This window comes from Perca fluviatilis, chromosome 12, assembly GCF_010015445.1.
Source record: "Perca fluviatilis chromosome 12, GENO_Pfluv_1.0, whole genome shotgun sequence".
Taxonomy (NCBI): domain Eukaryota; kingdom Metazoa; phylum Chordata; class Actinopteri; order Perciformes; family Percidae; genus Perca; species Perca fluviatilis.
This window is the reverse complement of record NC_053123.1, coordinates 11,831,370-11,845,173: the sequence shown is the minus strand read 5'-3', so window position 1 is coordinate 11,845,173 and position 13,804 is coordinate 11,831,370. Positions and strand designations below refer to the sequence as shown.

The 13,804-nt window shown below is 38.4% G+C and overlaps 1 protein-coding gene across 2 annotated transcripts in view; it reads right to left on the bottom strand.

Moving 5' to 3' along the window:
- Nucleotides 1-6,569: 6,569 nt before the first annotated feature.
- The window catches only part of asic4a (acid-sensing (proton-gated) ion channel family member 4a), a 95,270-nt gene continuing 88,035 nt past the window's right edge, over nt 6,570-13,804 (bottom strand). Inside the window, exons 6-10 of one of the 2 annotated variants that reach the window (XM_039818676.1) lie at nt 12,668-12,821; nt 10,510-10,601; nt 10,249-10,328; nt 9,534-9,644; nt 6,570-7,638 (exon numbers count right to left, since the gene is read on the bottom strand). In XM_039818676.1, the coding sequence (XP_039674610.1) occupies nt 7,501-7,638; nt 9,534-9,644; nt 10,249-10,328; nt 10,510-10,601; nt 12,668-12,821 (575 nt within the window). In that variant the 3' untranslated portion in view covers nt 6,570-7,500. Of the gene's footprint in view, nt 7,642-9,533; nt 9,645-10,248; nt 10,329-10,509; nt 10,602-12,667; nt 12,822-13,804 lie in introns of both variants that reach the window. The other variant, XM_039818675.1, reaches the window with a different exon arrangement.

The following is a 13,804-nucleotide window of genomic DNA, read 5'->3' as shown; positions in this document are numbered from 1 at the left end:
CTAGATGTTTTTTATTAGAACTTCACAAATGAATAACTGTTCTGAATGGGTGGGAGATATTATCTTTTACTGTGGATAGAGCTTGTTGCATTGCTGGGAGAATTGAATGGGTAGTCGGTTAACCTTAGATTGTTTTAAAGGCGACTTGGAAATGTCATGATCTCAACCATCCGCAGGTTGTATACGTGCCACAAAGCAGGGAAGGAGTTGGTAGAGAGTAGAAATCTTCTATTGGTCTTCAGAGCTCATAGATGAAGACTAGTGTATTCCAGTAAGCCAGCAGTGTGTATTTAAGGTAGTTTTCTCCATGAAATCATTTTGATGTTGCCAGAAAATGTACAATCAGGAGGTAAAGAATGGATTGCCCAGATGAGTACTCATTGAAGTTGTACTTTAAAACAGGATTGAATTAGTTTAGAAATGATTTGAAACTAAGAATGTATGTAACATTTATTTTCCTCATCAAGTATAGAAGACAGTTTATATACTCTAAAAGAAGATAAATGTAAATGTTCCGAAGTATTTTGGACTGCATTGTTAAAGATTTTGTAAGTTATTGAGTGATGTCATTGTCCTCCATTTCCTGAGCTCAGTGTTAGAACGGGTTGCTTTCTCCCAGTCGCAGTGCAGTCCAATGGGAGGCCTTTTCTACATTGAGTGGTGGTTGTGGAGGTTGCAGTGCTAGACACCAGAAAGTTATTAGTATATGATAATGTGCAATATTACAGATAACACAACTGGCTAGATGTCCAATGAGGACATGGCTTTTAATTTCATAGACATTAGCTGCAAGTACAGCAGTGTAAATACCATACTGTTCATGACATTACAAAATGTAAGACTTATGCTCTCTGTTCAATTTTAAGTAAATACACTGTACTTTCATTTGACAAGACCTTTAATGTATTTGCTGATACTAGACACTTTTCAACATTAATTTAACGTTGACATACATAAAATTAAGTCCTTTTTATTTAACTTTAATTGGATTCAAAGGACTTGTTGGAAACACTACATCCAGTGGTGATCCTCAACAGTGTTTGCTGTATTTTCTGCCATGTGAACAAAGCCCATAGAGGTCACTTTATAACGCATCTCTTCCTTTGACGAGAGGAGAAAAGTACGACACTACTAATGTGTAGAATTGGAAACTGAATCTTCCAAATACCACTGTGAAAGATGGAAGGCTTACATTACAATATGAAGTTATTGTGGTGATCTGCGTCATCTCTGCCTCCTGTAGACGTGAGAAGCTTAAAATTAAGCAAGCGTGGCAGATTAATCACCCTGTGTTGTTAAAAGAGCCACCATCGCTAAGCGAAGTTTCTAAGTATTTTGTCCATAACTTATTTATCTTGTCATTTCTCTATGAATTATGCAGATTCTGAATACTTCCGCACTAACAGAGGCTTTCACGACATTCTCTGTACATGTATAAATATTTTATAGATTCTATTTTTAAGTCTTTTGTAGCTTTATTTACACAGCAATTTATACTTTATTATTTTTGGTGACGAAATTAAACCTATATTGTATCTTACTTTGCATGTTGTACTTTGAAAATCATGTTATTTGACTGTGGAGACAATTTTAAATGTGTGTATTTCACTCTCACCTTCAATCAAGTAATTCATTTAAAAAAAAAAACAGGCAATTACATAGGCTCATTTTTAAATTTTCATTGATGTTTGGACCGTTCAGTTCACATTATTTTATGCATATGGGTACTAGTATAACCAAAGCGGTACGTTTTAATTAATGCTCATCACATTTAATTGTATGCTGTAATTCCCAATGAAATGTGAATTATTGTAATTTTTAAATAAAGAGTATTTGAATATAAACATTTCCTCATTTTGTTGTCTTAATTTTTTTTTTTAAGATAGAAAATAGTATCTTTTGTATTGCAGGTACAAAATCCAGTTTGTCCTTTAGGTGTCAGCAAAAGAGCGTGTCTACTGTCTGCAGCACAGGTCCTAGACCAGGACTGGCCGCCAGTTGCTGAGGTGAGCAGTGTTACTGAACAACATTTAGAAATTATATTTCTAACCCAAACTGGTATCTGGTTATCTCATTCATGTTCCCAGCGTGTGCTCAGTAGGACTGCAGTTAACATTCCTGCCCATGTCAGACCCGAGGTATTCCTGATGTCTGGGTTGGGTAAAAACAGGGAAAACGTTGCAAACTTAATTATAGCTTTAGTTATTTCAAGGGTCCATATGCACTACCCTGAGGCATGCTGTAAAACCACATAACTACAGAGCAGCTGGGAGTTAATTGTAAGTCATTATTTTGTACTTTGTTTTATGTTCGATCCCAGGACTTTCTCCTCCCACACAGGGACACAGTTTCAAGTCCCCCAGAAACTAGTCTAGCTTTGCCAGACCCTCCTCCAAAGTGTGCTGGAGGAGAGTCTGGCTACTCCACATAGCATTCGGGGATCGGAGGAAAACCTGCTCTGGTTTAATGGCATTTCTTAAACCAATCAGAATCGTCATGGGCGGTGCTAAACTCCGCACAGAGCCGCTGCAAAATAGTACTGCGAGAGAAAACACAGATTGGAGATAGTCTAGCTAGCTGTCTCAATTTACTCTGCAGAGATCTGAGGAGCAGTCAACAATAAAGTTCATTAAAGGTGCCGTAGGTAGGATTGTGAAGATCCAGGACTTAACCAAAACATTTTAACAGACAACTTCTCAGTCCCTCCCCCCTTTCTGCTAAAGCCCCAAACTGTCTTCTAAGCCCCTCCCCCCACAAGGGAGAATGAATGCGTGTGCATGAGCAGTGATTGACACGCAGTTAGAACTAGAAGTTATTAGTTTTCATGACAACTTGGGTTCACCTGGAGGGTATTTGATGAAGCAGAGTTACACAGATTGCTAGACATTAAGAAGCATGGTCAATAAATCACCTCACTTATCCTAACTACATGATAACACTTCTTCAAACACCCTCTGAGTTGTCCCATTTTGTCTACTCAAAACCTACCTTTGAGATGCTGTCATTCTATTGGTCATTTTTATAGCAATGTCTTAGTCAATGTTGGAAAGGATTTACAACAGGTGGCAAAATTGAAATACATTTTCATTAGCCGCTTTCCGACCAGAGGGATTTTTGCAGTTCCTAGAACCCTTTTTTTCTCGTGTTCCGATTGGACCAATTAGGGGATTATTAAGTTCCTCTGGCCGCAGTTCCTGTAACTCTTTCAGCTTCTACTTCAGGGCAGGGTCTTTTGTCTTTTCCCTTTCCTTTCCTGCATGTGGTGGTTAGATGGCTGTGATTATAATAACAAAAGGTCAGTCCCTATGGCCACTTGGCCAGTGTGAATGCAAATGGGAAAAAACCGTTTTGGGGCAGAGTAGTTAGTAGATCTGTTTAGAAGTGGACTGTTCCTATAACTACGTTCCTGTAACTACTTGGTCGGAAAGCGGCTACTGTTGTGAAGAAAAAATGGACAACGTGGAGTAAAAAAGTGAATTGGGCTCTGGATTTAGGAGGCACTGGTTTTACCAATCTAAACTTTAATAGTTATCGTATTTACCATATGTAACATTTATAAAATGTGTTCTAACAGAGGAAATAATCACAATATCGCACATCTGTACAAAATGTAAGCATTCCTTGTTACTGCAGTGATGGTCCATTTCCTTGTCTGTCAGGTATGGGATGGAATTCCTTCTTAGGAACTCCTGACAGCTGCGTGTGTCACCCTGCACTCATTTTTTCTCTTCTCAGATGACCCTTTCAGACTTCAGTAAAAAGTAAAATAAAAATAAGCTGCTGAAAAAAAGAAAAGAAAAAAGGACATAACAGCAGATCTTCAAAATTTAACATCTGTGGCTGGTCGGATTAAATTGATTTTTACGGATAATGTAATAACCACATACAGCACATGTGACTGAATGTCATGGAGCTATAAAAAGGTCGGCTCAAAGAGCTGTGCAACAAGGGAGCTTAGAGTAGAGGCTTGAGGAATTCCAGGAATGTGAGCTACATGTTATCAGGCAGGGAAGTTGTCCCATCTGCTACAGTACAGACCTGCCGCCCACCGCTGTGGCACCTCACACAGGCGGCATGCTGATGTTAAATCAACTCTTTGTAATCTGTTTTAAAATGCTTTTGTATACAGAATTAATCGGGTTGTGTTTTACATTGCACAGCATCTCGAGAATACAAAACCTTTCTACACCGACTCCAGGGTCTACCATTCAAACACAACTCTACAGTGATAATTTAGCCCAGTATTCATCTCAACACATCAGCCCCTGTGTGACTTGTCTGAGGATGGCTACAATTATTGATGACAGAGGAGAATATTGTTATGCATAGCCTGTACAGGATGCCATCAGAGACTGTGATTGGGAACCTTTTGAAAATGTCAAAGTGACACATGATTATGAATATTAAACAGCCATGTATAGCCCATGATTACTTGACAGGAGGAGGAGATATGACAGATGGAGGCCTGTGGAATCTCATTGTGAGCTAAAGTGATGACTATTGCAGCAACAGAATGCACCGATCAAATTAACAGAAAAATTATGTCGTCATTTGTGAACATGATATCCTGTTATGTGAAGTATTTCATACATTTCTGTTATGAATTACATACAGAGTGGATTGTCAAAGGTCTGTCAAAACGTAGGGTGCTTTAAGCAGGCTTGATTTTGTGCAGGTTAGGGGTTACACTATAAAAAGTTTTTTTTAGTCCAACAAAATTTGTTAACAATTACCAATAAAACAGGATGTAATGTCACAGTTTTGAAGCCGGAACTGCTGCCTGATAGCAGATAAGTTGCTAGCATGCTATGAGGAAAATATGATCAATATCTCCATGAAGACAAAAAAAACAATTGTCTGGTGATTTAGCACATGTAGTCCTGAATGTGAATCACTTTCTTGTACCCTGGCATTGGGAAATATATAAATGGATGATGGGGCAACATGAGAAATGACACACTATTAAAGCAGTGTGTGATATTTTGTGGGTGAGAGTTAATTAAAAAAAGACCGCATCTCTGGCATTGCATCATTTCTGAAAGCACATTCCTGAATGCTTCTTTCAATGAAGACGAATACGAAGCTGAACAAATATTTGCAAAAGATGATGCAAGTGTGCCTGCACTGTAAGTAACATTATATTGAAGCCCAGTGATTAGGGCAAAAGGGTAAGAAAAGATGAAAATATATTATGAGGCCCAGTTAAATCTTTCTACCAATTGTCTAGATTACTTAGTTTATCTATTTTATATCAAATCTTTAGAAATTCAGTACTAGCCTGTAGTTATTTAGATTATTCAAAGCCGTTTTCCACTGCTGGAACTTAATGTGTACCCATCTGCTTTAGTTTCCACCACTCGCTTCATAGATGAGTTTCTGGAGTTTCTTTTTTACTACTGCATCTATTTGACAATGACAACCTATATTGTTTGTTGCCTAACAGTTGTTACGTCTTGGTGAGAGAACCATTAAAAACAAGAAGACAAGAAGATTTCCTTAGCATCTGGCAACGACACACGGCCAAACAGTGCAGGGAATAGAGTAAAAAAACCAAACAGCTGAAAAACTACAAAGTGGTTCAAAGAGCTGGATCCCATTTTTGAACACCGACAGCAGCAGTGCCCTGGAGCTAGCATAAATGTGCAAGAAAATCAATATCTGCACTACTTCCATTGTTGTCTGTCCCACTTATATCACATTATATCTTCTTAAATGACATAGTATAGTTGGTACCACTGTTGCCTTTTTAACAGTGTAAATCCAAAATGTCTCAAATTGTAAATTATGCAAGGAACAACTTGGCACCAAAGCTTCACAAGTTCATAATAGATCAGGTGATGAGAAGCGCAGAGGTTACAGGTGGTTAAGTTGCTGCAGTGCATAAGGGCAAGTCAGCAAGCCGACTTTCCGTAATGACAAACATGATTGTAAATAGAGTTTTTATTTTTCATTTCCACTTTACTAACTTGTGCTCTTCAAAACTATTGTGTCTTTGTCCTGCCAGGTGAGGATTAAGTTACCCAGTAAGAATATTTCAGCCTCCAGAGCAATTTTTAAATTAAACTCTGAACTGCCCTAACTCTACAGTTATTAGATAAAAACCTTACTTCTGCAATAAAACGCCTTGCTTTCTTGCTAACTATTCCACTTTTCAAACATTCCTTTTTTTCACAGCTCAGCTCAGCCGATTTGCATCAGTCTAATGTGCTCAGTCATGTTTGCAAAATGTTAAAGTTCACATGCAAACAAACACCCACCCACCCACCCACCCACCCACACACATTGATGCCAGGTTGACACTGTAAATAGCTGCTACACTTTTACAGTGGTACTGGCCCACAAGCTGAAGAAGATGACTCTGCAAAAGTAAAATTCTGTTTCTTATTGCTTATGTCAGCTTAAGGTTTTGATGCTAACCAAAGTGAAGAGTGGATGGTGGGCAGAAATGAATTAATAAGAAGAAAAATCTTAAGTACAACCAACAACTGAAAACATCATCCAACCCTCATCAAGTATTTGTGTGTCTTAGTAACAGCAGGACATGTAAAAGGAAACAATGGAGATAATGGTCATGATCCATACAGTCCACTGTATTGATGTTTGGCAGTCTAATATATCTGCAGATTTTAAGTGTACAGTAATTGCTACAATCGTGACCACTATTGTCATAAAAAAGTATTTTCTAAAATGTATAAATAACTAAAATAATATTACATAAGTTATATATTAAAAGAATATAAACAACAGCCATTGAAACAGAACTTTAGAACATTCTCATTTTAAAGTTGGACTTTATGTACAGGTACATTGCTACTCTCTAACACCTTAACCACAAACCAGACAAAGTGTATCATGTGGAAAGATGCTGCTAGATCTTCCAGTCATACAGTTCAGCCTAAATAATTCCCCTCATATTTTGGATGGATGTAACACGAGTAAGATTTGCTTACTGTAAGTATTCTCATCTTGTAGACAATATAGAACATATATAGATAATAGTATCTCTTTAAATAATTACATAATTTAGAATGTGCAATGGCTTCATATGGTACAGTGTTTTCCTTGAAGTAAGAGGAATAGTTGGAGGAGAGATACATGGAGAGATACAGACAAAAAAAGCAGAGATGCTAGCTAAATATATAAATCATTAGGGTATAAACTGGATCAAGGTGACATGCGGTTCTCCACTTGTTCCCTTGTAGTGATCATGTACCAAAAATTGGTCCTGAAAACACAAAGTGCCTGACTTCTCAAATGAAGCTGGACAAAGTTGAGAGGGGTCCCATCCAGAGAGAAACAAAAGAAGCGGTGTCCAATTTGTGCCTACATACTGTACGTACAAGTGCTTTGTTAGCAGCACAAGTTTGGTGTTCGACTTTGGCTGTAGCTTTTCACTGGTGACAGCAAAGGAGCGACGGAAATGCCAAGGGTCTGTTATTGATCTGAACACAGACGGCTTTTATCTTTTGGTGTCACCAGGATGGGAAGCGGTGGTTAGCTCTAGCAAGCGAAGTCCTCAAATACCCCTAGGTGCCCGGCGTGATGGCGCTGAGGGTGTGGGAGAGGGTGGTGGTGGTTGGGGAGGATGGTGTTGGCGTATGCCCCCTCTGGATGACTCCGTGTCATGTCATTGGGCTCCTGCTGAAGGCACAGCAAACCAGATCATGCTTCAAAGATAACATGTATATGACAATACATAGATAACAATGTACAGTAAAATTACATTTATCAAGAATAATCTCTTGACTCAGCCACTCCCTCTGTTCGCTGATTGGACTGCCAAATATTTGGCCGGAGAAAACCCAAGAATATACCGCAAACCCAGACGGAGTACTGAAGGAAAATGAAAATTGAGTGGAAGTACGTACAAGGGCGGAGCCAGGCTTGTAGATACCATCACTGTACTTATACATTGTAATTTAAAGGAAAAAGTCAACGCTTTGGGAAATACACTTATTCACTTTGCATACAAGAGTGAGATTAGAAGATTTATATTAATTTCATGTCTAAGTGCTAAGCATGCATCTGAAAATTAGGAAGTAGTTAGCCTAACTTAGCATAAAGACTGGAAGCAGGGGGAAAAAAGCTAGCCTGTCTCTGTCGAAAGTTAAAATAAATACAGACCAACACCTCGAAAGATTATTAATTTAAATGCAAAATGAAAATTTGTGGTTTTAGGGGAGTAATGTGCTGTAATTATTTTGTGACAAAGAGTCAATCCAGTAGTACTACCGTGCAGCGTCTCCGGCTATAGCGCAGATAGCCAGATATGGTCGCTGAGTACAGTTTGGTATTGATCTCTGTACGGGCACAATGGCACTTAACAACCTCTGTGATGACTGCACCTGGCTAATAGTTACAGCACATTACTCCCCTAAAACCACAAATTGTCTGACTTACATTTTATATATATATATATATGTGTGTGTGTGTGTGTGTGTGTGTGTATATAAGTATGAATGGCAAAAAAGAAAAGACACAATGTGTCAATTAGCTGTTGCTATCGGTTTATCCCTGCTTCCAGTCTTTATGGTACGCTATGGTAACCATTTCCTTACTCCTGCTCTGTACCATAGACTGTATACTTAATGAGATATTGATCTTCTCATCTAACTCTTGAAAGAAAGTGAATAAGTGTATTTCCCATTATGTTTAAGTATTCCTTTTAAATATTGACATAAAAGAATTTGGCCAAACCAATCCAGTTAAGTAATAGTGTCTGCTGTGTTTCCAAATGCAACAAACATGCTGCATGCTGAAATGACAACTGTCATTTTCTCAGCTGTAGCTAATTGTTAATTCAGTGAGATAGTGAAATTAAACTCTTGGATTTTGTGTAAGATGATGTGTATAACACTTACCCTTGGCCACAGATGCATCTTTGGCTATGGTTTCCCAGAGAAAAAGATACCAGAAGCTACCTAGATAAATAATAGCTGAGTGGAAATTACTTTTAAGTTCTGTATATATATTTTAGATTAACAGAGAGCGGAATTCCCTGTTAGCTTGAATGGATTTTCTGTGAATTGTTAATCGATTCTCATACTGTTTTTCTTTTTGCCCATATTCTAAAACTAATTTGGTGTCTACATCTACTCTGGAAAGTAAAATGTGATGTAAGCCAGCCAAACCTAATCAAAGCTGCAAATATTGAATGGCAACAGAACAAATTGTCTGTTCAGTTTTACTGGCAGACTTGTTTAAAAGTGAAAACCCTGTTATAGTTTTAGTGTGTTGTGTGGAATTGAGACACAGTTATGGATAGATGTGAGACAAGAAGTCTATTGTTCAGATATAAGCAGAATTAAGTTGTGCAATAACAAATCCAAGCTCCAGGGGAGGATGTGCTTTGCACAGTAGTTAAGACTAATTGGGAACAATACATTCTTCATTATTTTAGAAGTGGAAAAATATGAATTTGCTTCTTCCTGAATTATTCCCTTGTAGTTTCCTAATGTAGTTACAGTGCTGCAGGGAAAGTTGTACACTCGGCACGAAAACAGCTATTTGTTAGAGTACAGTATGTGCTGTACCTTTGCTTTCATTTCCTCAAGACCCACTGTTGCAACAGTGCTGGTCTGCTGCTTGTTCTTCTTCTCCTCTTTCTGCGGCCTCAGCAGACGTTTTAGCCGTTGCTTGATCACCTGGTTTTACCCATAGCACAGCAGCAGGGAGGGTGAAAGAGCAGAGATGAGCGAGAGAGATAAGAGACGCAGCAGAGTGAAGAGTTCAGTCACTGTGATGTCTGCATTACAGTCCCTCCCTCTGATTTAGCTTTATTCATACATGATTGGCAGTCAGCAGGTTGCTGGCTAGAAAGCTTAAACACACAGCTGAGACAGGAGTTCATTTCATGATCAGCGCTAGTAGCATGTCTTCAGCCCAGACCTGAGCGGATATTATATACAGTAGTTTCTCCAGCCTGGATATCAAATAAAACTCCACACATGCATAACAAGCGATAAGATTTACACTGCCAGTCCTGAGATTTTCTCATAATTATGTCTTAGAAAGAACACTGATATGTACTAATACACATATCACAAAAAAACAACATTCGGTCAATATTGAGAAAAATTCAAATAAATAATTAAGGCACTAATGTGTTTTCTAAATAGTTACAATAGTCAGTTGAAACTGATTTCTTGCTGAGGACAATAACCAGTAATTATTGCTGATTATATCGCAGCTAGTTCTGATCTCACATTGTGATTGGCTGATGTGTGTATGCTTGCACAGGCACTGTACCTCATAGATATAATCCAGTATTTCTAAGATTGTGAGGATGCTGGCTCCAATGAATAAGCCCATCTGTCCACCAATGTCACCTGAAAAGAAGGAAAACTTAAGGAGAAGCACAATGGATGTAATGCCAAAGCAGTTCCTGTTTACTATTACGTCATAACAATGAAAAGTAAGTGCAGCTCCCATAACAACACCTTTGACTCTGCACCTGCAAGTCTATTTAAATATTCAGAAAAGAGAGAAAATAAGTGACAGAAATCTTACCTAATAAACCCGCGACATCGTAGGCTTTCTTTTGCTCAATTGTTTCATAGTTCAGCGCTTCAAAGAAGATATCTAAGACCAGAAAGTTGTCTCTGGAACAAACAAGTGGAGTGTGGATGTCAAACACGGTGAAATACACTGTTTTTATAATTCACTACAAATCTAACATTTGAAAAAATATCATTCCGAGTCATTTTAATGCTCACTGTAAATTGTCATGATGGGACTGTCAGGCCTCCAGCGCTTCACAAAGATCTAACCAGCGATTGTGAGATAATGAGGTGTTTCAGGGTTTAACTGAGATGAGCTGAACAAGCACTGACAGCATCCTCTGTCACTGCTATGTCTCTGATCTCTCTGGATTTAGAAAGTCTGGTAATATTAAGTGTTGCGAGGCATCAAGAGCTCTTTGGTTTAGGCATGTTTACCTTCTACATCCCTGCCTATTAAGCGCATTGAGTTAATTAAAATCAGAAAATTAGTAAATGTTCCATTAAAAAGTAGAAGAACAGGATTAAAATGTATATAGGCCAGTGGTCACTAGAAGTTATTATGCCTCACAGCATTGGATGGAACAAACAACATGATGATGTTTAACAAATTTATCTTAACACAAGGTCCACTTTAATTTGGACACACAGGCCTGAATTACACACACATGCTCAGTACCTCTACATGCACTAATGGAGAGATGTCAGAGTGAGGGGGCTGCCCCGAGCAGTTGGCTTGTTCAAGAGCACCTTGGCAGTGCCCAGGAGGTGAACTGGCACCTCCCCAGCTACCAGTCCACTACCATACTTTGGTCCGTATGGGGACTTGAACCAGCAACCCTCCGGTTCCCAAACCAACTCCCTACAGACTGAGCTACTGCCACCCCGTAACTGCAAAATAACTACAGACAAAAACAACATTGTTATGGATGTATTTTCAAAATAAATGAGGAATTTCTAAGCACACTTTTAAAAGGTTCTGGGGAAACATTTACAAAATCACAGGGGATTGAATTTCAGATTGGACCTGGCAAGTTCTTGGAAATGAAGACTGAGTGTTTTTGAAATAACAATGTATGAACTGAACAATGTGCAGTTTGTTGATTTGGAAAACATTAAGATTAATAGTTATAATAATTAATTAATAGCAGAATCTGTGTGGCACCTGTAACTTACCCCAAAACAAATCTCTTTTGTAATGAATAAATCATCAGATTTGTTTGGTGTGTACACCCAAGCTATATTGCAATTACTTATATAAGGATAAATCATTGCATAATAAGGATAACATAAATATATAGTTTTACGATTATTTTATTAAACTAGTAATTGAAATTTAAGTGCTCAATCTTATGACGATTTTGCTATTCCATTTTCCTACTGAGGGTGGCGCTACAGGAAAAACCATGGGGTCTTTAAAGTCAGAATTATTCCCAAAATATTAGCTACACATGAGATATCTCATCTCCAAAGCTGACATTTTGTTGTGCTAAAGAAGTGTACAAAATTGAAAAGTTTTATCCTCTGAGGATCATTATTAGTGTTTACTGAATTTCACAACAATCTGCTCATTTGATATTTTATCGAGAAGAAGTTTTACCCCAAAAGTGGTGCTAGAGGACACATTATAATTACTCTGTGGGGACCATGAAAATCAATCACACATTTAATTCAATCTGAAGACATCTCATCATCAAGTGTTGGTCAAAATCATATGAAATAATCCTCTGGACTCTATCCGTTTAACAGAGTATCTCCAGCATTACATTTCATGGCAATCTGACTTGTGGTTGCCAAATATTTTTTTGTGTTTGACGGACCTACAGACAGACTGACAGACCAGGATGAACCCCAGGAGAAGTATGACATCAGAATCTTAAACAGTATAATAAATACATTTAATTTCCATATATGCACTTCTAATGACCTCATGGTGCCTAACAATCAACTTGCTATCACCAGACTTTCTAATTTCCAAGAAGATCAACTATTCACCTAAAGACACAATATAAATTGATGCTTGTGTGAAAATATAATTGATTTTGTTTTATATTTATGGTTTTGTGTTTGTTATAACAGACTGGAGGTCATCATTGATGGCCCTTTTTATTGAGCATCACATTACTGCCCATACGTGAGTTTAGTCTTGTTCAAGGTTCCTGTCGTACCTGATGTAGTCCTCTGACTTGTCATATTTCCTGGAGAGATAGCGAGCGGAGCCCTTGCTGGGGATTTTGACCATGGAGAGCTCTTTACCGTAGCGGGTGAGATTACAGGGCGTCTCGCATGGACAGGTATCCCCACTGTTCTTCTGTAGCTGTGCTGCAACACAATGGAAACAGTGGTTTAACAGCTATAGACTGGGTCAGTTTCAGTGATGATTTGTTTGCAATCACTCTGCCAGAGAAGCATATGAGATACTACACAGAATCTAGAGGCAAAAACAATCTGCAAAAAAGGAATATATGTGTGAAGGATAGGGAGTGTGTACTACAAAAGTTGTGTTTTTTTAACAGCAGAACACACTGTAAAAACACAAGGTTTACATATTATAACCTTATAAAGATGTTATGATTTCCTTAGTAGCGTTAGCATTCATGTGGAGCTGTGTTTCTGAACACCTGGCAAATTTCAGTCCAATATTCACTCTTCTTTTAGCTCTGTTTTTGTTGTCTGGCTCTTTCGCTGCTAAATGCTACAATATGCAAATGGCTTGCATTTATATAGCGCTTTTCTAGTCTTAACAACTACTCAAAGCGCTTTTACAGTACAGGCACCATTCACTGGTGGCCAAGGCTGCCATACAAGGTGTCACCTGCTCATCAGATAAATATTCACACATCGATGGCGCAGCATTGGGAGCAATTCGGGGTTTAGGACACTTCAACATGGGACTGCAGAGCCAGGGATCGAACCACCGACCTTCCTGTTCACCAGCTAGTCGCTAACTTTGTCTGTGTGCAGTTGACTGTGTGTGGAAACATAAATGGCCATTTAGGTGACACTCCCACATCACCGCACAACTCTGCACTAATGTGCGAATGCAGCCTAAGACCAAAACAATTAGCTAAAAGATGCTAAAATGCTCCGTAGCGGTGAGGGAACTGCAGAATCTGATAATTATCTGTGGGTTTGTCACTATGAGCAACCTCTTTCACAATGCAAATCTTAAATTTGATCCATTGTTAAACTGTTATTCTATGACTACAAAAATTAAGTTTTTTTCAGATTGATTGGCAGACTGTTACAACATATCAGGACACTTCAATTACAATTCATGTTCAACCACCATCTATGCACACTGC